The sequence below is a fragment of the Vicugna pacos genome, chromosome 13, assembly GCF_048564905.1.
Source record: "Vicugna pacos chromosome 13, VicPac4, whole genome shotgun sequence".
Taxonomy (NCBI): Eukaryota; Metazoa; Chordata; class Mammalia; order Artiodactyla; family Camelidae; genus Vicugna; species Vicugna pacos.
The window spans coordinates 25,823,619-25,849,809 of NC_132999.1; the positions used below are offsets into that span (position 1 = coordinate 25,823,619).

Here is a 26,191-nt window from a genome sequence, read left to right on the forward strand (position 1 = left end):
GGGTTAGCAGGATTCTAATATATTTGTACTTCTGAGGATCTGGGCATGGTTAAGGTTGGGGGAAATGGAGGCATATATCCTCACTGGCTCTTCATTTCCAAATGAATGAGCTACTTTCAGAGCTATCATGTCATAAAATTAGCTGTGGGAAGAGATAATGTTACAAATATTTTTAAAGCATTTCATGAGCACACACGGCAACACTTCACGAGACAGTATTAGGTATCATCAGGCGTTAAAAATGTTTTGATTTTAAAGCACTTAATGAGGGTTCCCAGATAAATTAAAACATCTCCATCTGCTGTCTTGCATAGTAGGTGAGGTTTTACCATTGCACAATCATCTCCCAATCTAATTCCACCAGGAAGACTTCTAATCGCAGTTTAATTTTAGAGCAATATTCCACTCGGCAATCAATAACGGATTGTCGTCAAACTCTGATTTAATAGGAGACGTGGATAACATTCTCTACATGATGCAGAGAGAGAAATACAGGAAAGGGAGAGAAAGAGAATGCCTTTGTCTTCCCCTTTCCCTGCTGTCTACCATTCAAGCTCACAAAAGCTTCTAAATCAATACCTCCGTGCATGGTGAATCTAAATCTCATCAATTTTACATCATTAACACTGTGAAAAAGCTACTGCTCTCTGAGCAATTTTTCTCTGCTAGCTAAATATGTCCTCTTAATAAAACAGGAACAGATTCTGATCATTTTTATAACAAACACTCCCTTCTTCACCAACTTTGTGTCTAAATCCTCTGGAATTACACAGTCGTTCTATGGCCACTGGAGGGGCTGGGGTGGCTGGGCAGTGACACCACCCTCCAAGCATGACGTCCAGTAAACAGTAGGCAACCTGGGCAGGTGTGACGCCAAAGGGAGAGTCTTTACTAAAGAGGTGAGTGAATGGCCAGTCTCTGGAAGGTTAAGGTGCAGCAGCAAACTCTACTGCAGGAAGGATGCCTAAGTTCAGAAGCCTACAAAGATGGCAGCAAGCTAGGAGATGGACATTTTGGAAGGTCGGAGCCAGTCATCCAGAACTAAGGGGATGCCCATCACAAGAGGCAGGTGCCCACTGTCCTGAGAGGCTGGCTGTATGGTGTGAGGTCCAGATGGCTAAAGGATCTGGGAAGTTGGAAGCAGACCATAGAGAAAATCTATTTCAGTGGTTCCCAATGCTTTCATAACCAAATTCCCCTTAGGTTACATTTCTCTCTCCCTCCACTGACTCAGAACTGGGAGAATTTTGTTCACCAAAAATGCATTCATAATCATTCACTTACCTATTTGGATTATCTGAACCCATCCCTAGTTACTAAAGAGAATCTGCTCAAAGATTAGCTCAGGAGTACAACAGTTACCTGATGCAATTCCAGATAAACTCGGCGTTTTCATTTGCATGCACGGTGAAAAGTATAGTCTTATTAGGAATAATTGTACGTTTCCGTGTAGCTTTTTGAAATGTCGAAAACTGCCTGGGACCTCTTTATTAGTTACAGTGACCCCAGTAGATCCAGGGCTTTGGGTTAGGAGCCATTGATCTGGTCCAAACTTCTCCTTTGAAAGAGGAATAAACAGGATCCAGAGAGGTACAGTGAGTGCTTTGTGTTCACAGAGTGGCTAGAATTCAAGCTTCTTAACACCTAGTATAATGAAAACGTTCTTCGTAAGGACTTTAAACACATCGTATGATGCCCAGGTACGTACGTACACCTTTACAGAGGACTGTTTAATGAGGATTGCTTTAGGTATGTTTTGTATAGAAAATTGGCCCTAAAGATCACCATTACTGAAAAGGATGATAAACATTGTTTATTGAAGCTTGGGTAATAAAGGTGAGAAAGTCAATTTTGACAGATTTTTGAACTACTGATCAACAATCCCAATTTACCTTAGTTTGGTAACTGTGGGTCAGGCACGGCGCAAGGTGCTAGGGTGACAAAGATGAGGAAGACAGAGTCTGGTGAGGAAGACAGATTGGCAATCAGGCAAAATATATCAGAGAAGGAAGACCTGTGAGAGCTGGAGCCCGGGGAGCTGTGTGTGAGGAATCCATCAGGAGCTTCTGTGTTGCTAGAGACAGAGTCTACAGAAACTCAGAAGAGGGAGGAGCCGTAGCTGCAGGGAGAGGAAAGGCAAGCCTTGTTCAGGGAGTTTCCCAGAGGTGGTGCTATTTCAGATGCCTTTGCGAGAAGAGGAGTAGAATCTGGGCAAGTGGATAAAAGAGCAGGCATTGCAGACAGGGGAGCAGCCCACGAAAAGCCTCAGAGATGCGGCTCTAACCCAGATGGCGACTTTGGACAACACTGAGAGGGTGTTGGATCCTCAAGGCACTCTATGACCATCTGTGGGAAAATAGTTATAACCGTGCAAATCTGTGGTTCTCCGAATGTGAATGGCGCCCCCTGTAGTTGTGCAGTGTACGTCTTCCAGCAGGGCAAGCAGAGGCCCTGGATGTGTAAGTGTACCAAACATCAGTCCGGAACTTAGACTGGGCTGTGTCATGAAGAGAGACGTAGCAGGAGCCTCCAGCATTGAGCAAAGCTGACCGGCTTTGGCAGGCAGAAGGAAGCCACCGTCACAGATGCTCATTCAGCATCTGACCAGTCCTGTTTACCTCTCTGGTCACAGCATCAAGACCACGGAAGGCAGCCTCCATTTCTCAAGGGCAGGCACAGCTCGTTTTCCTTCCATCTGGACCAAGCAGCTTTCCCAAAGCCCTCCAGACTTGTTCACACGGAGCTGAAACACATCTCTTATTGATCAGCAGCTCGAAGGGAAAGCCCCCTGAAATAATCTCTTCTTTTTGTCTCTGATAGGCCCTTCAGCATCATCATGCTGTTCACGAAATTTCCTACATTGCGAAGGACATCACAGATCACCGGGCCTTCGGATACGTTTGTGGGAAGGAAGGGAATCACAGATTTGTGGCCATAAAAACAGCCCAGGCGGTGAGTACCCCTTCCCAGGAGGACGCCTTTCCTTGTGCCCTTTGGGGACAGCGCAGTCATGCTGCTGGTCTTTGGAGGCCCACTCTGACCTATGACTGAGTGACACTGATGCTCTGGTTCCCATCTAGAAAAGATAAACAGCCTGGGAGCCAAGAAACATGCTTGTGCCCATCCAGTTGTGCTGGTGTTGTTTTTTCTAATGGGTATTTTGTAATGACTAATTTTTTTTCCTTTCTGATTAAGCTGGATGGAGGCACAGTACACAAATAAGTTTCCTTATGTTCATAGCCTCATTTAAAAAGAAAATAAGAGAAAACAAATAGCTGTTTTGCATAAGGCCTGCCCTAATTTTATTGTATTCAAAATTACTAATAAATAAAAGCTATGCCTTTTCTGCTTATGATTATTATGAATTTGCAAATATAATTAGTGGAAGAAATGAACTTTAGCCTAGATGCAATTTGCTAAACCAATGTAAACAAGGTAGAATTAATTAAAGACAGAATGCTTTCAGTTTAATGGAAAAAGGAAGGGCTGTGGGTTATAGCTGGCAAAAAAAAAACAAAAAATCGGTCACTGCAGCCCCTTATTAATGCACTTTACCACCTTCTACTCCAGGCTGAACCTGTTATTCTGGACTTGAGAGATCTCTTTCAACTTATCTATGAATTGAAGCAAAGAGAAGAATTGGAAAAAAAGGCACAAAAGGATAAGCAGTGCGAACAAGCCGTGTATCAGGTATACCTGTGAATTTATCCCGGTCCGGGGGATGACGGGGGCTTAAAATAAACAGATGTGAAAACACAGTCAGGCCTTCTCCTCCTGCTGCCAAGCAGGAATAAACAAAGATGAAAGGGTCCCGTGTAAATTACAGGCACCGGAAGCAAGCCATTAGAGATGATCCCTTACTCTCCGAGATTCTAGACGTGTTAGAAAAAGTGAAGCCTTGAATCCGGGGGAAGATTTCAGGGGAGGAGAATGGGAGAAACACTATTGCGTTTGCTACTGTTAATGATGGGGGTGGGTCAGCTGCCAGGGTTTTCATTGTTTTCTGCCTGTTTTCTGCCTTAATGACCCGCCAGCCTGTGCTCCTGAGAGCTGGTTTCTTCACTGTCCTGTAATGTCTGAATCCAGTCTGACATCTCTCCCTTTATATCCTCTGCTTTCACCCTCCCTTCCCTCGCTCTGCTGTAGACAATTCTGGAAGAGGATATTGAAGACCCTGTATACCAGGTAACTTCTGAAACTAGTCGGGGTGTGAGGGTCAGGAACCGCCCGGCCTGCGGTGCAGACGTTCTGTCAGGGACCTGAAGACTCCACTGGCTGCAAAGCCTGGAGAGGGACCACGGTTATTTCTGAGGGTGAGGGCTGCCAACGCCTCCAGGAGCAAATTTACATTAAAAAAAAAAAAAAAAAAAAAACCTAGCAGAAGTTTGGCCGGCATCAGTAGCAGGGGATTTGGAAATAGGCTTCTCCATTCTTGCCCCTGCCTCAGCCCTCTCTGCAATCTGTAGAAGTTTGATCCCAGAGCTGAATGTTTTCGAGAGTCTCTTGAATATTCTTAGTTCATTAGAGAGACTATGAATAATGCGGTGGCTTCAGTGAGTTCAGAACCAGAGATGGCGACTGTCATTTTGGTGACATCTGAACATGAACCCAAAGGACGGCTTGTGAGCTGTAAGAAGGGCTGTGAGGAGAAGTCTGTCTGGCGCCTGGCGGGCCAGGCTGCCCCTGATTCCCTGGCTCATGCCACAGGTGCTGTTGGGGGTGGGGGAGAAATCCCTGAGATGCGCTGGCCCGTAGCTTACTCTGCACCCTCTTCAAGGTTGCAGCCTAATTGTGGGTAGAGAGATGGCTTCCCTTGGGTTCAAGTACATGCTCTGTTTACACAGATGCAGAATAGGAAGGAGTGGGGAGGCCCCTCCCCTCTGTGCTTATTCTTTGGGAGAGAAAGCAGCCAGTCAACCTGTGGGATGTGAAAGATAACCTGAAACTTAGTCTCACCGGGGCACACATGGGTTCTGTATGTGTGTGTCACACGTGCATTCTATACAAATGTGTATTTCCAAACAGAAAGCGGCTCCCACTAATAGAAAAGTGAAATAGTATGGATAAAAAAAGTAATATAACATGAATCACTTGAAGGAGAAGTATCTAGCATTGACGATAAACAGAAGTCGAGCGTGCGCCTGACAGCACGCCTTGCTTTAGAATGCTGAGGGCGCGAACTTGTCTGTAATACGAGCCCAGCTCACGGGCCTGGAGAGGGAAGAACGTTGCCTTTTTTGAAACAGCTCAGTCCTTTAGAATCTGAAACGTGTATATGGAAAAACTGACCTGAGTATTTAAACTGAGACTGTAAAGTAGGGTGATATTTACCGGATGAGTGAGTTTGAGGCCTCTGCGCATGTTCAGAATCGGCTTGGGACCCCCAGACCTGAGGAAGCCGAGGGGAGAGGCTGCTATAACCCAGGGTTTACAAAGTTGGGATTCCAGGCATTTCCAGGGACATCATTCCCACTGAGCAGTGCCAGCGCGTGTAGACATTACTGGGGTAAATGCCACTGGATGAAGGAGCGACATCTGCAGAAAGATCCGTAGGGGCCCATGCAGTCATTGCTGAGGGACTGCCCGTCAGACCACCGCAGTTTTCCTTGGAAGAGGCAGGCATGTGCGGGGCTGCTCGGAGTGTCAGTCATTCACTTGTCTCTTGAAGGTGTTTTCTCTTGTGCCTGTTTCTTTAATGCTCACTGTGATGTGTATCCTGAATTCCAAATGCTTTTTCTCCCCCTCTTTCTTTTTTCCCCTCTGACTTTGCCTCTCTGGCCGCTCCTGTAATAGTACATTGTGTTTGAGGCTGGACACGAGCCAATCCGTGATCCCGAAACAGAAGAAAACATTTATCAGGTATAAAACTGCTTCCCTCTCATACCTTTGCGCGAGCATCAGTAAATTCACTGAAGGGACTGAGAAGCCACGAGCCCTCCCCTCCCTCACACACTCCACGGGGCTCTCTTGGTCATTCCGGGCTTGTTAAAATACCTTCACGTGAATTGGCGCCTTGTTTCCTGCCGTCTACCCGGCGTTTTGACGCCTTATTGTTGAAGTGTTTAGTGGCCAATTGGTACAGTGTTTTAATTTTTAATGGACGTTAATTATTTTCAATTGACTTGGAAATCACACATTCCATTTGACTCAAGTAAGCCATTGGAGGGTTGTTACCCATAATATCATAGGGTCCTTCATGTCTCAAAAGCAGGTGCTTGTCAAATTCCTTCAAAAAGCCAACTGCAGTACTGAAAAATGAAGGGCGGATTCAAAAATGCTATTTGGAAACAACACTGGGCATATCAACTGCATGAAAGAAAGTCTAGCTAAAGGTTTTTATTCCTTCTGAAGAGAAAGTAAATTAATATTCTTAAATGTCTGCCTGTGTGAGGAACCCTGCACACGCTTTTGAACTCATTAATTTTCCTAAATACACTATAGAGGAGGTGTTTTAATCCCACTTTTACAAAGGGAAACTGAGGCTCAGAGAAGTTGAGTAGCTTCCTCAGGGCCGTACAGCTGTTCAGAGCTGAGATGTGAAACCCAGGCAGGTGTGTGACTGCAGGACCCACGCTGCTTCTCCGTCAAAGAGTCTAAGTGATCACAGCGCGGCAACACATCAAACAAACATGACGACCTTCACTTTTTCACTAATTAGAATTTTAGTCCTAATTTGAAATATAAACATTATGGAAGCAGGAAAAATGTTAATGTATTTAAATAAGTGATTTTCATCTTCTTAATTTACTTAGTTGTGTGGTCTGTTATTCTGCCTTGGGCATGCGTTACTTGTGTAATAAAAGTAAAACAGATTTTCAGTTTCCATCCAATGCGTGGAATTCGAAATGACTCAAGTATCATGCTCACTCTACCAACAGCTCGGTTTAAGCAGCCCTGTGGAATAATAACCTATTTTTCTCTGCGGGATCCGTCGTGGTTGCATTCAAGTACGAGGTTGGGCTTGGAGGCTTGTTTAAAATCACGGCTTACAAAGTTTCTATCCTTAAATGGTAAAGTTGCAAATCTGTCCTCAGCATCAGATTTTAAAGTACAACCTTGCCTTTCTGAATAGGAGGCCAGAGGAACCATTAAGCAGTCATTCTAGGAAGAGAGAGCATCTTTTAAAATAAAATTAGGCTTTTCAATATAATAAGAGGTTCCTGAAGTCAGACTTCGCTGGAGTTGGCAGGGCTCCCGTGGTGCCCTATGGTGGGGCTGTGGAGGGCCAGCCTCGTGTACTGGGAGGGACCAGTTTGGGCAGGCAGAGAACTGGGTTCTGGTTCTGGTTCTGTTGCCAACTCCCTTTGGCTGAGGACACAGCCCTTGCCCTCTCTGAGACCCAGTTTCGCCAGTGATAAAATAGGGAATCATTCCTCCCTCACTTACACGTTGGCCTGAGAATGAAACGAGATCACATGGAGACTGGAAAGAAAAGGCTTCATCCCGGATCACACACTGAATCCACAGCCATTAAGCCACCTTGGCATTTCCTTTCCTTGTCTGGGCCTCAGTTTTCGCATCTGTAAAATGAGCAGATAAGACAGAAGAGTCTCTCAGGCAAGTCGTTTTTCTGCTCTTTACAACGGAAGCGCCTCATCATAGGCCTGTTAGAGGGCACGCTGGCTTGCCTGACCGAGCAACAGGACTCTGAGCAATGGTGTGTGTGTTGTGGGCTGGGTTTGCTAACATTTACTGAACACTGGTTGTGGGCCAGCTCTGTGACTGGGGGTTTACGTGCTGTATCTTACTGTGTCCCGCAGCAGCCCTCAGGGGCTTGAACCATGATCCCCACTTCCCAGATGAGAAAGTGAGTCTCGCAGAGATAAGATGTCCTGCCCGGGATCCCAGAGCTCAAAAGAGGTAGAGCCCCCACTCACAGCCAGGTCTCTCTCTCACGTTTGTAAATAAAGAAATCTGAGGCTCTTTTCAGCTCAGAATATCTGGCTGCTGAGTTTCACAAGTAGATTCTGTGTAGGTTTCAAGTCACTATCTGAAAACCACACTTGTTTTAATAGTTCTGATGTCCAGGGTCTTCCCCGGTTGGTCCACCGTTAACAGGAAGGTACCATCTAAGGGAATGAATGTTTTATCGCCTGCTGTTGCAAAGGCCTCTGCTCTGTCTCCTGTCTTGCATTGCTAGTCCACTGGGCCTCAATTTGCTTAACGAGAGATAAGCTCTTGGGTTTAAAGATAAGTCCGGGCTTTTAAGGAGCTGCTATTAGGGGCCTCATTTTTTTTTTTTTTAAAGGACCTTCAAGTGTTCCACCACTGTCCCTCCAGAGTAGATTGCAGTGTTTCTTATACTTCAGCTTGGTCAAGGGAGTCTCGGATTTTATTCTATTTATCCTCTGTTTTCTGAGGAATGAGGTCAGAGGAACTGGGGCCTGATTTTGTAACTGTTTTGTGACCTTGGGTGAAGGAAGTAACTTCTGTATGCCAGTTTCCTGGGCTGGAAAATAGGGAGACTGTGTTCTCCGCTTCTCGGAGTGATACGAAGACAGAAGGCGACAAGGAGAGCGCCTGGTACGGAGTAGGTTCTGTGCGAGTGCGACTTCCTCTTACTTCCTAATGTCATCAATACCAGATGCGGCTCGAGATGTCTTATGACGATGTATTAAGTGAAGTAGGGCGTGACTTCTCACCTCATCACGTCAGAGCCCAGCGGAAAGCTGCAGCCTCGCCTGACTGTGCTATTTATAACTCCAGCACAAGGAAGGGAAAGACCCCTGAGTGAATGTCACCTCTCCCTGAGGATCAGTAGTCTCATTTTTCCAAAGTGGATTAATAATGATCTTTCTATTTGCATGCCTCAGAAAAAAATTGTCAGTTTATAAAGAACAACCCAGAGCCCCATGGTACAAAGCATTTTTAGCCATCGCTTACTTTTGACCCTTCCAGTAACGCGGGGAGATGAGATGAACAGTTGCAGTGACAATCATCTTAAATGTAAGAGATTCAAGTCCTTCAGACTTAAGGGTTGGGCCCAAGACCAGAGCCTCTGACTCTAAACCTGGTGTTCTCTGTACCTTAAAAAGCTTCCAGCACCTGTGAGATCGCAGCCTGCTGCGGGCACATTCTGCCAAGTTCACTCATTTGAAAACATTTTGAATTACCCAAGATATGTCAAGTATTGTTATTTTAAAATGTCTCTAGTCCTATGTCACCCAGCTCTTAACCTGGCTTTCCACACTGTTAATATGTCGCTGCACTAAAAGCACCTTTTGTGTGGATGGTCCTTAATATATAGTGTTCAGAGTAATTCCATTCGTTCATTCAAAAAGTGATTACGTATGGAGCCCCTAGCCTGTGCCAGGCACATGGAGATGGAATAGTGACCACAGCACGGTCCCCACCTTCAAGGAGTTTGTAGGCAACTCCTTGGATACTCAGGACAACCAGAAGAGGAAACTTGAGGGTCATAGAGCAGAGTGACGTCTCCCAGGTCACCTAGCCCGTGGCAGAGCCAGGATTAGGAGGCATCCTTTTGGTCCAGAGCTGGTATCACTCTACGCAACATCATGTTACTGAAATGGTCTACAGACAGGATGGACCCGCTAGGAGGAGACAAGAGCCAGGAGCAAGGCACTTCCTGGTTTTTATCCTTTTAGCACTTCTGCTGGTGTTCTCAGCACACACGCGGTATATGTTTGATACTTAGAAGTTTCCTATTTAACCAGTATTTACAGATGGGGAAACAAGGATAATAAAATATCTGTTCTGCCCTTAGCAAGCTTATGGGTTGGAATACAGAGTGAACGGAAAGCTGCAATGTGCTTTGACAGCTCCCTTAGAAGATAAAACACACTTTATAGCCTCCTTCAGTAGCCTGATTACTTTTTCATGTCCCCCAGCAAGACAAGGAGCTCTGATAAATCCGGGGCTGTATCTGCCTTGTTCGCCATCATTGTCCTCGTCAAAGCTCAGTGCATGACACTTAATAGGTTCTTGCTAACTTTTATTTCTTAATGAAACGATGCACCAGAGGTTACAAGAGTGCCAAGGAAGGCTCACGTCAGTCCTGGGGAGCCAGGCAAGGCTCCCAAGGAGATGTGCCGGCTGAAGTAAATCTTAAAGGACAGACAGGCAGATTGATATCTTACCCATGGGACAGCCCAGCAGAAAAGCGTTTTCAATTATGCACAGTTTGGGTTTCTCCATCCCACTGCTTCTCCTCCATTTGCAGGCATAATTGAAAGTCAGCTGCGGTTCAACTTGTTAAGTGCCCATAGTGAGCGGTGAATTACGGGGAACAGAAAAAACGCTGTTCGTTTTGCTCAGGCAGGGGGGAGCTCGTGAAAATAAAAGTGAGGGCTGGTAATTTATTGGCCCTCGTTAACAAGGACTCCGTAGGTATTCCTGGAGGACTTCTTTTAGACAGAGCTCAGTTACCAGGAGCAAAGAAATTACATCCTTCGCGGGCTCCCTGCAAACTAAGGTTTGCAAGAGCGGCTCTGAAAGTGCATCTTCCGCCCGGCCATGCTCACTCCTAGTCCTGTTTTCTGCAAGGATGTGCACGAGCTTCTGGGAGTGTGGAATGTGAGGTCAGAGGAAAAACAGGCCCTGAAACAGCTGTGGGAAGGATGGGAACAGGGCTGAGCTGCACTGTCTGTCTGATGCAGCAGCTCACAGGCAGACTGCCCAGGTTGAAGCTTCAGGCTCCCCACTCACAGACTGCGGGAGCCCCTCCAGGCTTCCTTTCCGTTCTCTGCAGCATGAGGACAACCGTCGTCCTCCCGTGATAGACTTGTCCCAAGGATGACATGAGAATATCCATAAACACAAATGTTTATAACAGAGCCTGGCACATAGCAAGTGGCCTGGCAGTGATACATGTTTGTGATACATGTCTTATTTGGTAGCCAGAAAGAGCGACGTTTGAATCCGATCACTTACCAGCTTTGAAGCTTTGGGCAAGTTTCCCTAACATCTCTGAGCCTCAGTCTCTATTATTTAAAGTGGAGGTTATAATACCAACTTCTTAGGATTATTATCAGGATTTGAAGTTCAATGAGAGCAAAAGTGACAAAGGGACTCAAGGAATAAGTCCAAATTTTCAGTCCTCTAAGAAGAAAGGTATGGTTAGCAGGTCTCAGCCTAAAAGATTCTTTTTTCCCTCCCTATTTCCTACAATTCTGGGTGGCAGCCTTACCCAGCAGACACTCACTGAATGCTTACTGGGTGTCAGGCACTGTGCCTGCTTTTTAGGGGCTCCCCATCTGCTGGAAGGAGACAGGTTATCACATGGCTGGAAGACCACTGTTGGCCGCTCCTTCCCCTGGAGGTGTGAGTTGAGCTGTGCTAGGGAAGAGCTAGTGATTGCTTTCCATCTGGGATGTTTCAGAAACAAGGAGCCCTGACGGACTCATCTGAAAAGTATTCCAGGCAGCCACTGTTCCTCACATGATCAAACATAGTCTTATACATGTTTGCATAAATGTATCAACGGTGAAAGAAGTTCTCATTCTGACACTTCCCAGGATGCTGCTGCCTAGTAGTCTTTGATTATTTACTTTCTTTTCTCTTCCGTCCTCCCAATAACCTGAGTGAGCAGCAGAGTCAGTAGCTCCCGTTTTATGATAGTGAACCCAGAGGAGCTAAGTGACCCGCTTAGGGTGTGACAGTTACCACGTGGCCCGATAAGACCAGATGGATGAGGAAGAGAAGGAAAAAAGGGAAGAAGTTACAGATAAGGGCTTAAAAAAAAAATCAGGTTTTCCAGATTCTAGTCTCATGACTTTCATGCCATCGATGGGCCCTTTTCTTGAATAAAAACCTTGGGTGCTTGTCTGATGGCTTGTATGTGACCCCACCCGAAGCTGTACTTTGTGCTGGGACCTTGATTGTTGCTGTATTTTGAAGAGCCTGTATCTCAGTCAGTGGGGAGTAGTTTGAGCTCAGCTGCAAACTGTTTTGAATCATACTGGGCAACTCCTAGCACCTCCCCCGGCCTCCTTTTAGTCTTTGGTGAGTTGAGGATGATTTTTTTCCTGCCATGTGACCTCCAAGTTCTCTGCATTTCGCTTCCTAGTCCCAGCAGCCCCTTCTGCCGAAAGTCAGGTTCCTTGGACCTCAGGGGCTGCATTCACATGTACTTCGCCATTGGAGTCAAGCCCGTTTGCTTTGTTCTTTGAAAGTGGAATACCAAAAGTGGAGTATGCTGACTGTGTCGAATTTGATCTTTTTCATAGGTTCCCACCAGCCAAAAGAAAGAAGGTGTCTATGACGTGCCAAAAAGTCAACCTGTAAGTGTAAGTACGTCTCCTCTCTCCTGCCAGTTTCCTGTGACCAGGGCTTATACCGAGGTGATGCCTACTGTCTGAAGAAGGGAATCACCCTTCTGGATAAGTGTCACAACCCAGATAGCTTTGCAGAGGACTCTTCAGTGGGTTGGGGGGAAGGAGCCATGAGGCAGAAGTGATGGGGCTCGGGGGGTGCCAGTCTGGAGTGAAGATCTTGGCCCCAGGAGTGGGAACGCATGGAACTTTGCAAAACTACTATGTCCTAGGGACTCAAGGTCCCAGGTGCTCTATGAGAAAAGTCTCCAGCCAGGGCTTGACGGTACTTGGTCCAGCAGTGGGCAGTGTCTTGGTTCTGGGGGGAGAGTCGTCCAGCCGATTTGAAAGTGGTTGAGAAGCTTCAGAGGGATTTTTTAAAAGGCTGGCCAGAGCCTTTGGAGTATGTGAGGGTCCAGCCCATGGCCAGAGCACTGTGCAGAAGGCCATGCGTGGTGGGCTTGGAGAGGACCCAGAGGGTCCCCTGCACCTGGAGCCCACCTGCTGGCGGGACTCCTGGAAATCTGGGACACGAAGGAAAGTCCTCAGCTCTGTGCCATTGCTGGGCTCCGAACCATGTTTAGGACCTTCAGTTGGCCCTCCTAAGGCACCTTCTACACATAATTCAGGCAGTCCGGGGAGCCAGCGGGGGGACCTGGAGTTTGCCACAGCTCATATGAAAAGAAGTAGGGGTCTAGTCACTGTTGGTCTCACTCAGTCATGGGTGGAAAGAGCACGGGCTTTGGAGTCATGCTGACCCTCAGGAATCCCAGCTGTCACCTGAACAGAACTGTCGTGAAGCTAAAGCACCCTTTCTGGAACCTTCTTATCAGTTCCGGCCCCCAGACTAGGAGAGACTTGAAGACAGTCCTACACATTACAAGATGAGAATAATAACAGGCTTTGAAACCCCATCCCATAAGGAACAGCTGGAGGACCTGGAAGTGTTTGGCCTGGAGAAGAGAAAAACTAGAAACATGGAGACGGGCATCCCCAGAGCCACTGTATGAAAGAGGGGTTATTCTGCTCTGGATTAGCCAGCTCCTGGCCCCCAGAGTGGGTGGCACTGCCAGAAAGCCGATTCTGGCACAAAGTGAGGGTGACCCGCTGACGGTCAGAGGGGCTCAAGGGTGGAAAATCTGGCATCTCAGAGAGTGAGCTCCCCGTCCCTGGAGCTGTACAAGCAGAGCCTGAAGACCACCTGTCAGAACGACTAGCGGGGCGTGGTGGGTTCAAACACTGAATGGGTGGAGGGGCAAGACTAGCTCCTGATGCCCGTCCCGACCTGAGCTTCTGCATCCTCCCAGCTGGGAGTCTGCCTGGTCCATTCTCCCCCTCCTCCTGCCCCTGCTCCTCCTTTCCTAGTGGGCTTTCTTTCTGATCCGTGTCTCTTTCTCGACCCTACTCGGCCAGTATCTTGGAACCACTGCATCTCCCCTCAAGACTGCTTGCCAAACCCAACGCCTGTTAGTTTTAGTGACAAAACATAGTGGAATGCCAGCCCCTTTTAAAAGCCTCGAGTCTGGAAACAGAGTAAAAGGCAGGCAGTGTCGTGCTGCTCAGGGAAAAAGCAGTTTTTCTCCCTGAGGCCTTTGCATTTAATCAACCCTCCTTGTCACTGAGACGCGAGCCGCCTCTTCGCGTTTCAATCTGGTCCAGCCCCCATCACACAGCTCCCTCCAATTCAATTTGTGCCTAAATTGTCTCACTTGCCCCTAACAGGTTTAGCTACATGAGGAAACATGCTCCATTTGCCACCTTGGTTTTGGCGAATGTATTAACCAGTCTGGCCGCACCATCTCCATGCTTAATAGCTCCGGAGAAAAAAAATCCAGACTCAGCCTGGTTACACAGAGCCCTCGGATCCCAGCCTCAGCTGTATCTCTCACCTACCTCCTCCTCCCCATCCAGCTTGGCTGAATCTGCCGTTTCCTGGCGGAGTCGCGCCCTCCCCCACGCTCTCTGCAGCCCTCCCCCAGCACCCTGGCGTCGCTGCAAGCTTTGTGTTTTGGGGAGACTTTCTTTACTTCTTCAAACAGTGTCAGCACATCACCTGTGCCTTTGTGCCTTCATAGCTGTCACTCCTCCATGAAGAGCCCTGACCACACAGTATTGGAATCCTTCTTCCTCACTACTTCCAGAAGCTTCCTGAGGTCCTTGTATGACCAGAAGCAAGTCCTGGGCTTGGTTCTTAGTGGCCTGAGACAACAGCCACTCTGGGAATAGTTCATGAATCACTCTACCCTGGGGCAGGGATTTATGAAAGTCCTTGGTACTTTCTTTTAATGGGAATTCCCTGTTGCCCTGACTCTAAATAGTCCTTGAGTCCATACCCAAAGGTTTTGCTTGGAAAAATATCCGGGCTGCCTGAATGGGCCCCAGTGGCTCCCAACCCCCTGTTCCCATAAAGTCCTGGAAGCGTCTGTTGGTGATGATGGCTTTTTTAATGAGCTCTCTCAGTATCTCTAGAAGCCTAAGAGAGGCAGTTAGTGAACAGCAGTGTCTCCAGTGAGAGGCCGATGATGCAGCTGGAGTCTCAGCTCCTGTCCTTGCCGCCCGGGGAACTTCTGAGACGTTTCCCTGCCTCTCTGAGTCTCAGCGATCTCATCTACCAAGAGGGCTTGTCGGATTTAACTTGTGAGATGACTTTGAGGAGACAGCAGTCTCCGAATGGGAAAGTTGGTTCCACTTGCCTGACCTCCCGGAGGTGCTCTACATCCCCCGCGGCCCTCCCTGGTCCTTCCTGTCCTCCAGGCTTCTCCCCGTAGCCCCGCATCTCTGCTGAATCCGCCTTCCCTGGGATACCTCTGTGCTCTGAAAACCTCTGCCATGTTGTCCTTGTCACTGTTGGCTCCCTCACTACCTGCTCCTTCCTCAGACAAACCAAAGACAACCCAAGGAGTTCATGTTAGGCAGCTTCTGGGGAGTCTGGGGCTCCCACAGGTGTCCGAGAGAAGGGAGCCTTTCCAGGGGCCTGATGGTCTAGGCACCACCTGGTTTCTTCTTCCTTGGGACCGGTCTGCACGGAGCCCTAATAATGGCCTCAGCTGGAGGCTGTTGTTGGGGAAAGCCACCAACCAGCCCCGAAAGAAACGGCCACCTGATCTTCAGAGTCCAATCTGTGTGCAGCTTTCATCCCAGCTGCTTACTAAGGGTCCTGGAGTAGCTTGTAGCATCTCTAAAACCTCAGTGTCACCATCTGTAAAAGGCAGGTACTGCCTACCTTGTAGCTTTGTGTGGAGGATTAAAGGAGACATTTATGTAAAACTCTTGACAGGGGATATGGATTAGATTAAATGAAAACATTTCCATTTGTTGTTGTAACAAGCAATGCACCAGCTGACAGTTCTCACCGAGCCGGCGGTTGCCAGATACTCTAGGCAATCACATGCCTCCTCTGGGAAGCCTTCGTTACTGCAGAGTAATCAGCCCCTCTGGGATGCCTCTGTGCTTTGCTTTGCCATGATCACAAAGGATTATTTTCTCTGAATATATCCAGATGAGCCATTGGACTTTGGGCCCCATAAAAGCCTTGGCTTTGGGACCAGTGATAGCACTTGCCTTAAGAGTTTTTTCGTAAAAACTAAATGAGCTTAAGTATGTGAATCAGCATAGTGCTTGCTCCCAGCGAGGATTCAGTAGCTGTGAGCTATTCTCTTTGTTTCCCTGCTTTTCTGTGAGCTCCCTGAGGACGGGAACCACTTTTAATCATCACTGTCCCTAAAGTCGCTCTTCTTGGGATTTCGGATCTCTCTGAGATTTTGAGGGTGGACTCTTTCCCCAGAAAAAACACGTGTGCGTGTGTCAAGTTTTGTAGGCCTTGAAGCTGACGGGGTCCCTCGATCTCAGTTCTAGAACCTCTGTCCTAGAACCTCAGTCCGTGGCTGGTCATCACTCTTCCATGGTCAGCGATACCCTCGGTAAGATGGCAAATTTGATGTATCGGGGATGTCAGAGGTTCAGGGCAGCGGAAGTTAGAATTCAGTGTGTTTCTTACTGGTCTCACCCATTTCAGTGCATCAACTTCTAGGAGCAAAGTTTTGTCTCAGTTAACTGGGCCTGAGGTCCAGACAGAAAGCCGATGCCATCTCTTCACTCCGTCACACTCACTCATCCCTGCCCTAGCTTCATACCTGCCTTGCCCCTTAACCGTAAGATGTTCTGTAGTCCTGGCCCTTGTCCTGTTCTCGAATAACACATTAGGATGCTTTTGTTTGCTTATTTTGATCTGCACCAGTAATGTCCCCTTCTTCCAGCAGGTGTGTTCTTAGGGTCGTGCTTTGCTCCCCTCTGCCATTTCCCGGGCACTCGGAGCCCAAATAAGGATTAATCCTACTCACTTCTGGAAATACGGATTTCATCCCTTCCTGGTGAAGGCAGTTAGTAGCTTTGCCAGAGGCTGATCTCACCTGTACCTTAAATATGTGGGTGTATTGCTATGTTAGGGTCTCTGAAATCCAGTGGCGTCAGACCTTGTCCACAGGAGATACTAGGGGGCTAGAGAGTTAGGAAGGTTTCAGGGAAGAGGGTGTAACTTGGACAAAGCCCTGAAGGGTGAGCAGGATTTGAACAGACAGAAGGGCCGTGGAGGCACCCCTGGGCCGATCCCTGAGGTCCTGGCTCCTGGGGTGCACACTGCCTCTACTTGGCAGCGCTCACTCAGACTGATTCATTGATCCTCAGGTTCCGTCTCGGAGTCATGGCGGGAAGGACAGGTTGTCTTCCTTTCTGCCAGCTAATGACGTCATGTTCTGCAGTCAGATGTCCTGGCCTATTTGGGGATGTCCAAAACGCACATTCCTAAGTGGGGGGGGGGGTGTCTGCACTCATTATTGAGTGCTTTTTGCACTCTGTTAGCCTTTGGACATGATCTAGTTACAGCGGGGCCTTAGCAGGCTGCCAAAGGGGCCATTTCAGACCCTTTTAAGCCCCACAACACCGAACTTGGTTGAGCCTCACCGTGTAGGTCACCTATTTCAATGACATGGACCTAAATCTTGGTAGGATTCACACCATTTTTGCAAGGCTAATACTCAGCGCTTTCTCCTCCCCCCTGCTCACTCCCTCATGTGATAGTCTTACGGCTGGAAGAGATCTTTTATCCTTCAGCTTATAATTGCACAGTATAAAAGCCTTTTATGTAGTTGTATTAGGCATAAAAGACTTTCTGATTATTAGTAATAACCAGTCATGAATTGGAGCCAAACTTTCTTTGGCCTTTAAAGGAGGAATTCTGAAAAGTTGGGCAGAGTGGTCAGTAGGCAGGACACAGGTTGTCAAATGGATACGTTGGGCTCGACGTAAATTCCCTTTTGATGAAACGTGGACTCAAATTGAAGGGAGTGATTAGACCTCCCTGGGATTCCTTCCTCGCTTTGTCGATCACTTTGACTTTCTGAGACTCATTTTTCTGGGCTCCATCAGCTCCTCACTTCTCAGGGCTTTCGTGGGACTCATGAGGCAACGTGAAAGCGTTTTCTGTGCTGATGACGGGTCGCCTTTATGAGACACCGAGTCAGTAAAGACTGAGGGATGGTGTGTATGAATTGCCTCTGCTTATGTTGGGGGTTGGCCTATGATTAAGAGAAAGGCCGAAGTTTAATGACAGGAGAGAGGCAAATCTAGGCTCGATATAGGAAAGGAATTCCAGACCATCTGAGCTAGTTTTCAGAGGAAAGGACAGCCTCTCAGAGTGGTGAGCTCTCTGCCCCTAGGAGCATTTAAGAAGCAGATGCATGGTTCCCTAAGGGATCCCGCTGTTGTGAAGGTGACTACAACAGTGGACCTCAGAGTCACACATTCCTCTGGCATTCCATCTGCCCCATGCTCTTACCTCGTCATCTTGCTCTCAGTAGCTCAGCTGCCAAACCACAGACCCTGGGGGCCCCATTCCTGTCCGCCTCTTTATCACCTGACTTTGAAGTTGCTCACTCTGAAGTTGTCCCCCCTAGAAAGTTGTAGCCTTCCCTGTGAAGTTAGCGCTCCGGTGGGAAGATGTTTACCAAGTATTGTAATCAGTTCATCTCCCTGAGCAAACCTTGGACACAGAGTAGGTGCTTAGAAAATTGTTCCTTCTTTGTTTCCTTCCGCAGAGATTGAAATCAGGGCTGTAGGTCTGTCTGTATCCTGAAAAGGAGCCCCGCTGGGAGAAACTGATAAACAGCCTGAGGATCAGATTTGAAGTCCAGGCCTCCATTCAGTTTCTTCCTTGGTTTTATGATGCCGAGACACTAAGGGGAACTTAATGATGGTAAAGGCAGGCAGGCCCCGCAGGGCATCTGCTGGGGGCCACGGACAGCCTAGGCCCCAGTCTTGGCGTATCTCCTTCGGTTATCACAGCCCTGGGAGGTAGGTGACACTTACGTAGAGCGGGTCTGAGGCTTCCAGAGGTCACATAACTCACCCATGTCACAAAGCCAGAATTTGAACCCTACGTTGTCCTGACTCAGGCGCCCACACAATTTCCACTAAAACATACTGCCTTTGGGATGAAAGAAAACACAAGAGTCCTCCAGCTCCTTACCCTCACCTAGTCGGAGTCAGTACTCAGGCTTCAGTTCCCATCTCCCATTCATTCCTCACTGGTTCTGAGTCTCTAACCAGCACTTAGAGCTCGCAAGGCCTGATGCTCGTGGCTGGCTGTGAACACCTGTCTGTTTTCTAAACTGTGTTCTGTGAGGGCCTGGCCGTGCCTCAGTCATTCCCAGACCCTCACCCTGCCCGGCATCCTGCTTTCTTCATCCTGGGGTTGAAAAGAGATTTTTGAATCCCAGAGAACAGATCTCAGTGGAAGCTCCCCACCTCTGGAGATCAGAAAGCTTCTCATTTTGCCACCCTGCCCTCCACCCCTTCAGACTCCTTTGTGTGTTTGTAGGAGACCCCTGCCCCCCAGCCATCAGGATCAGATTGGTTTTCCTTGCCCTAGACTCACTTCCGTTTCCCTGCAGCACATGCAGGAGTCGTGGATCCATTATTGTGAAGGATGGAGAGAATTCTCCGGACGACTGTTCCCTACACCACCAGCCCCCACCTTTCATGGCAAATAAATTTTCATTCACAATTTAGCAGTTGGTTTTTCCTGCAGTTTGAAATCTGGACCAAGATGTTGCATAATTGGATTAAATCTAGTCTGCACACTTGTCAGCTTCACTTCCTCATTAAGCACCACATTGTGGAGAAATGATCATTATCACGATGCAGTTAACATAGACATCGCGTGAGAGGCAGTCATCCCGAAGTCGGGGAAGGGAGTCTGGATCCACGCATCCCCACAAGTGAAGGAGACGCTTACCTCTTTGAGGTTTCTTGGGCGGACTTTCTTTTAGCGGTGCTTAGCAGGAAGTTTCCCGGCATAGAGCCCTAAGCTTCCAGACTCTTAGTGTTAATAGGAAGCTTCAAAGATGCTTTCTGTACATGCTTAGCACACACGAGGTCCTGGGTCCAATCCCAGTACCTCCATTAAGAAAAAAAAATTTTTTTAGTTCAATCCCCAGTACCTCTGTTTAAATAAAAAAAATAAAAACCTAATTACCCCACCCCAAAAGAGGTGGTTGATAAAAAATCACTTCTCCTTTAAAAACAGAAAACATGCTATCTAGTTTAGTGTTTAGCCTTCCCACCAACGCAAGCACCCCTCAAGGTCTGTGGTAAGTGCAGATGAACATTCCTGACTCTGCCTTCGGCTGGCATGCCTGCAGTGACAGACCTTCATTACTTTTGTCATCCCAGAGCTCCAGTTGCTGCAAAGCCCTTCTTTTGTTTTTTTTTTGTTTTTTGTTTTTTGTTTTTTGAATTGCCTTACAATTCTTACTCCTTGATTTATTCTTTCATCCATTCGGCAAATATTTGCTTATAAACTCCTACCTGCCAGACAGTGTTCTATTCACGAGCGATGTAAGTAAAACCAGCTGCTTAATGGTCTTAAGAAGAAGACAGACATGTAACAATAATCACAACCACCACAGTCCAGGCTGTGAGAGGCTGTGTACAAGATGCTACGGGAGCAGAGTGGAGGGGCAGTAGACTTTGCCTGAGGGAGTTTGGTGAGATCTTCTCTCAGGGGACAGGGTTTGGGTATGGTCTTGAAAGATGGTGGGAATTTGGCACTGGAGGAAGGGTGGAGCAGGATTCAGGAAGGGAGACCTGAACGTTTAAAGGCACTGAAATGTGGGAAAGCCTCACGTATCCCGGGGGCTGATGAGCAATCCGGGAGGGCAGGATCACGGGATGCGCTGGTGGGAAAGGAGAGAAGGATGGCAAGGGAAGCAGCCCCAGGGAGTGAAGGGCCTGAAATGTGATGCTGAGAAGCGGGGGTTTGTTGAGAAGCCCCTGTTGCTTCCAGCTGGTGGAGTGACACCATTGGAGTTGTATTTTTCAGCATCTCTCCAGTGGCCTGTGGCGGGTAGCTGGCAGGTGGGGAGACCATTACGTAGCTCATGGAATTCTCTATGTGTATCCATCAGGATGGAGTCAGGAAAACAGAGCCCACATCAGGCCGTTTCATAAAGGGAAATTAACATGGGGGACTAGTTAACAAAAGTGTTAGAAAAGCTGAAAAACCAAGTAGGAGGCAGTGGGGAGACCCAGATTAGTCATAGTCTGAAGGTACTACTAGCGTTATACTTAGAGCCGGAAGGACAGATGACAGCAGGGGTGTTGGCAGAGCCCAGTACTTGGCAGGCAACGTGGGATTGCAGTTCAGAGTGTGAGCCTTACAGACCAGCTACTTGGGCTTGAAGATTTTCTCCCTCGATTATCAGCTGTGCCGCCTCAGGTGGGTTTAAACCTCTCTGAGCCTCAGGGTGTTCGCTTGTAAAATGAGAATAATGCCTTTGGTTTAAAGACTTGAATAAAGTAACACACATTAAACATTTAGAACAGCACCTGGCATATAGTAAATACTCAGTAAATGCTAGCTGTTGTTATTATTACGAGCTGTCGCATAGACAGTGGACTGGACCAGGTGTTTTAAGAGATAGGGAGATGATAAAGACCTGGCCCAACCAGTAGGGTGCTTCTAGTGTCCTGGTGGGAGGGAAACAGGTATATACGGCAAGGGGCTGCAGTGCCTTCGGTTGTCCCAGCCCAAGCGGTCGTGTCACCCAGATCAGGTTTCACCGGGGTGGGGCTGAACCTGCAGGGGAGTGCCGTGGCCGTGGGGTGAGGATAACAAACAGTTATTACTACTAAATGTTGAACGTCCACCAAGCAAGGGACTGTGGTAGGCACTTAATGCTACGTGTCAAGGCTCCTCCGAATAACCTTGGTGTGTAGGTCTCTTCTCTGCCATAAAGGCTACTGAAGATCAGAGAAGTTAAATCAGCACAGCCAGAAGAAGCGTCCCTAAGAATCCAGCCCAGTTATCTCTGACCCTAAAGCCAGGATGACCTACTTTATCATCCAAACTGGGTCACTTTCGAAAGTGAAGGAGGAGGGGGTCCCTATTAATAATTGCGTCAAGACAGTAGGCGTGAAAGGAGCCATCTGGGGCAGGCCAGGATGTAGGTGCCCCTTCCCAAACACAGTGGGTTCTCCTCCCGCTGAGCCAGGCTGTCTCTGAGACCAGAACACAGTGAAATTGCAAACAGAAGGTGTGAGGTACCTATCCATTTTGTTCCTGAAACTCTTTTCCAGTAGTGCTACCTGTGCTGATGTAAAGACAGTCCTGCCCCCGAGATACAGGGGCCCCGATGCATGCCTGCCCATCCCGTGGGTGCACACCAGATTATTTGAAGAGCCATGATATGGTAGGAAGTGTGATTCAGGGGTATCTGCTGCTGCTGTGAGTCTGTCATTGTTCCTCTAATGCGATCGTTAACATTCACAGAACCTTAACTGCAGCCTCTCTACTGAGCAGAGCTCTCATACACAGTTTCACCATACATACCCGCTGATGCGGACCCTCTGTCCTGGTACAGGAGTACAGCTTTTCTGGATAAATCATCATGTTGAGGCTCCCTCTTTCTCCCTGCTAAAAACTGCTGTTAATTAGTAGTTGCAGAAGAATCATGAACTTTTTAAACCCCAGTTGGAGAAAAGGAGAATTAAATGGCTGGTCATGGAGAATAAGAAAATAGAGATTGGTGACAGTCCCAACCTCGAAGCTTGTAAATTCTGCTTTTGCAGTGACTTTGAAAGGAGGCGAGAAATCAGTATTTGCAGCGCGCTTGCTGGGGACCAGGGAGTGGGTGCGTTGCTTGGCAAACTGTATCGAGTTACGCAGTTCCCAAAGAATGCACTGCCTGTCGGTCACTGGTGACACCTGGGCCCCCACTCCTGTAGATCTGCTTTGGTCAGTCTTGCATGTATTTATAGATACAGGGAGATTCACAGAGTTCCCCCGGTGGATTCCAGTGCTCCCCTGAGTTTATCTGGTTTAATTAACATGCCAACCCTTATTTTCTCCATTTGATGGATGAGAAGATTGAGGCTGAGATGCTGAGGCGGGGAGGGAAGTCAAGTCTGATGATGTAGGGTGAAGCCCTTGCTTCTCGCCTTGTACATCAAGAAGGGCCCCTGTGAAGGTGACGTTCGCTCTCACTTTTTACAACACTTTCTCCCCTCTCTACCGCCCATTTTTTTACCTATCAGAGTTCTGTCAGTATGTCATTATGTTTCTTTCCAGCAGGTTAGCAGCTGCCTTATCTCGAGGATTTTTTTCCTCTTTCCCACCATTGCATGCCGCCAGCTCGACCCTGTTTTTCCCTATTTCCTGTATTTTTAATCTTATAGCCTTGTCTCTATGCTGTTTTTTCTTTCTTGTTTCCAAGGTCACCTCTGAAGTTCTAGCCCCCTTCCTTCACCCCACCCACCACCCATCATCATTACAGGGACAACATTTGCGGTGTGATCTAGCCGCGGTCCTCCAGGAAGGATCTGAGTGGACTTGGCAAGGGCGGGCTTCTGAGCTGCCCACTGTGACTGTTCCTTCCAGAACCCTTACCTCTCATCCTCATCATAAAATACAGGTGGTCTGACCCTTTTTGTTCTCCCTCCATAACATAATGGTTAAGAGCACGTCCTTCAAAGCTAAGTCACCTTGGTGAAATTCCCAGCCCCGCCAGTTACGAGCTGTGTGACTTCAGGCAAGTTCATTGTCCCTTCTGTGTCAGTTTCCTCCTCTGAAAATGAGGATAGCAGTAGCCCCCACATTTGTCATGGTAATTCAGTGAGTTAATATCGAAAGCACTTTGGAATGGTTTCTGGTACATACAGAGGACCTTCCATCTAATCATCAGCTGTCATGATTATTGTCTTGGTTGACCCCTGCCGGACCAATAAGGGATGAGGTTTTTCCCCCCCCTCCCTTAATGGAGGCACTGGGAATTGAACCCGGGACTTCATGCACTCCAAGCACACGCTCTGCTACTGAGCTATACCCCCAGCCCCAGGATGAGTCTTAATATTACTATCTTACCCACCCCTTCCTCTTTAAACCAGAATGGACTGTTTGGGCTAGTTGCTAGAGGTAGAAGCAGCATTTCTTGGAATGATTGGATGGCAGGGTGTGGGAGAGAGAGAGACCAAGAGTAACTTGTACATTTGGGGACTTTGTGAATCTACCAAAACCAGACATAGTGGTCTGTCTCATCCACTTGCGACCAAACCAAAGAGATATTACAGTAATGTTGTTGTTGTTGTTGTTGTTTTTTTTTGGTGGGGGCAGTGGTCATTAGGTTTATCTATTTATTTATTCTACTTTATTTGTTAATGGAGGTCCTGGGGATTGAACCCAGGACCGCATACATGCTAAGCATGCACTCTACCACTGAGCTATACCCACCCCACTTTGAACCAAAGAGATATTCATGACTTTTAATTAAAAATGTCTTTTGTAGACTAGACATAGCAAGGATGCAAGTAAAGAGGGTCTCTGCTTATGGGATTGGTGTGAGATATTGGCAAATATGCCATCCTCTTGACCTGGCTACATTGTCTTCAGAGATAGGACAGCAATGTTCCAGAGGTCCATGCGGCAAAGCACTGACCAGAGCATGGTGGGGGAGGGGAGAGTGGTGGGGGATGAGTCCAGGCACGGAGGTGGCAGCCCAGCATGGATGGTAGTACAGACCTAGGTAGGGAATTCATATTTTATCCCAAGTGTAATGGAAGATAGTGGAGGGTTTTAATCAGGGGAGTGAACTTGATCTGGTATCTTAAAAATATCCCTCTGGCTGCTGTGAGGGAGATGAACTTCAGGGGGAGCTTGTCAGGCAGCAGTCTAAGCAGAAGAGGTGCTGCGGAGGAGGTGCAGAGGCGGGCGGATGTGGGGTACACCCTAGTGATAGGGCAGGGTGTCTTAATGCATGAGTGGATGTCAGGGTGTGGAAGAGGGGAGGGTGGAGAGTCGCTGGTACTTGGGACTAGCACATCTAGGCCTGAGTTGGTAGCCTTTACAGAAATCAGAAGACAAGTAAAAAACAGGTTTGGGGAGATCAAAAATTCTTTGGACATGCTATTTGAGAGTCTGAACAGTGTGGGATCCAATCACTTCACCAACTGCTGGCAACTAAGGGGGAGGAGGAGTAAAGCCAGGTATTGGCTGAGCTTCCAGGAGTGTGGACTGTTGGAGATTGGCTCCCACACTTAAGCCGTGATGGATCTCGCCAATGGGAAACACTTGAGTTCAAATGAAAATGCCATCTAGATTTTAGAAGGGCTAGAAGGATAGCATATTCCTGTTCTTACCCCTTTTTCTGGGACATCTCCCTAGTATTTCTTTGAAATTGAAACCAAAGCCATTTACTCTGATTGCAACATCTCATTAGGTCAAACGACAGTGGATATGACATCCTTTCTGGAGTTTACAGTGGCGAATGCCTTGCTCACTCGTAGTGCGTGGGTGTTTGCACGCACACACGCACACACATACATGCTGAATATTTGAAAACACCATCTGCACTAGCATCCCCTCTGCTTCGTAAGCCATGCTGTCACCAAGTTTCTTTCTGTTCAGTTTTCTGTTCTCTCGTGTAAACAAGTTCATCCTTCTATTCATTCTGTTTTTTATTTAATTTGTCAGTTCAGGTTAGTTTCCTTTTGTGTGCTAACCACCAGGCTATTTAGATATGAGGAAGACAAAGACGAGTAAGATATAGTTTCCCATGCAAGGGACTTAGTGTCACCAGGTCATAGTCTGTAGTAGAGACAAGAGAAATCAGTCAACTGTTACAACCAGACATGTGGGATGCCCAGGGGAGGGTCATCTCATCCATCCCGAGGGCCTTAGAGGAAGACGTGGAACAGGTGACTAGACCTGAGTCTCTGGGGATGTGTTATCGTTCTCCTGATGAATGAGGATGGGAAGGGAAGTCAAATCACAGGGAATATTTTGTACCAATGCCTGAGACGGGGAGGAATATACTGAGAGACCAGAGGAGAGGGCAGGTGAAATCCTGACAGAGTTGCAAACTATTTATAGGTTGAACAATCAATCTGAGACAATTATAGATAATGCTCTTCCAGATTTCCTCTGACTTCAAACCTGTAGGCTGTCTTCCAAGTCTTGTCTTGTTGGTGGACATCACCTTGCTTGACCCTCGGAGCTCTGTAAGTTGCCATTTTCCTCGCTTTTTCACATGGGAGCAAGCTGAGCTTTTCTGGGGGCCTCTGTTTCCTTGTTGTAAATTGTGAGCCAGCTTTCTCTGCTCTGACCTATTGTTGTCACCTCTGAGTCTGTTCCCCTGTGAGGGAAATGGTGATGGGAAATAAAGGAACGAGGCTAGGAGCTGCAGTGTCCTCCCACCTCTGCCACTGACATTATCGTGATTTTGAAGAGCTTGAAGGCCTCAGTTTCTTCATCTGAAAAAAAGTACAGGGTTGAGTTGGGTTAGAGATTTCTGTGCCTCTTCTGGTTCTACTCCTCCGCAGTTCTGCAGTTCAGAACAGTCGTACATGCCATCAAATACGCGCTGCAAAAC

The 26,191-nt window shown here is 47.6% G+C and overlaps 1 protein-coding gene across 17 annotated transcripts in view; it reads left to right on the top strand.

Annotated features, from left to right (window-relative positions):
* DAB1 (DAB adaptor protein 1) overlaps positions 1-26,191 on the top strand; it is a 386,755-nt gene that overhangs the window by 314,498 nt on the left and 46,066 nt on the right. For 13 of the 17 annotated variants that reach the window (XM_072974349.1, XM_072974361.1, XM_072974347.1 and 10 more), the window contains 5 exons: positions 2,821-2,952; positions 3,571-3,690; positions 4,147-4,185; positions 5,794-5,859; positions 12,189-12,248. In XM_072974349.1, coding sequence (XP_072830450.1) covers positions 2,821-2,952; positions 3,571-3,690; positions 4,147-4,185; positions 5,794-5,859; positions 12,189-12,248 — 417 coding nt within the window. The remainder of the gene's footprint in view (positions 1-2,820; positions 2,953-3,570; positions 3,691-4,146; positions 4,186-5,793; positions 5,860-12,188; positions 12,249-26,191) is intronic. The other 4 variants (XM_072974358.1, XM_072974359.1, XM_072974360.1 and 1 more) reach the window with 2 other exon arrangements.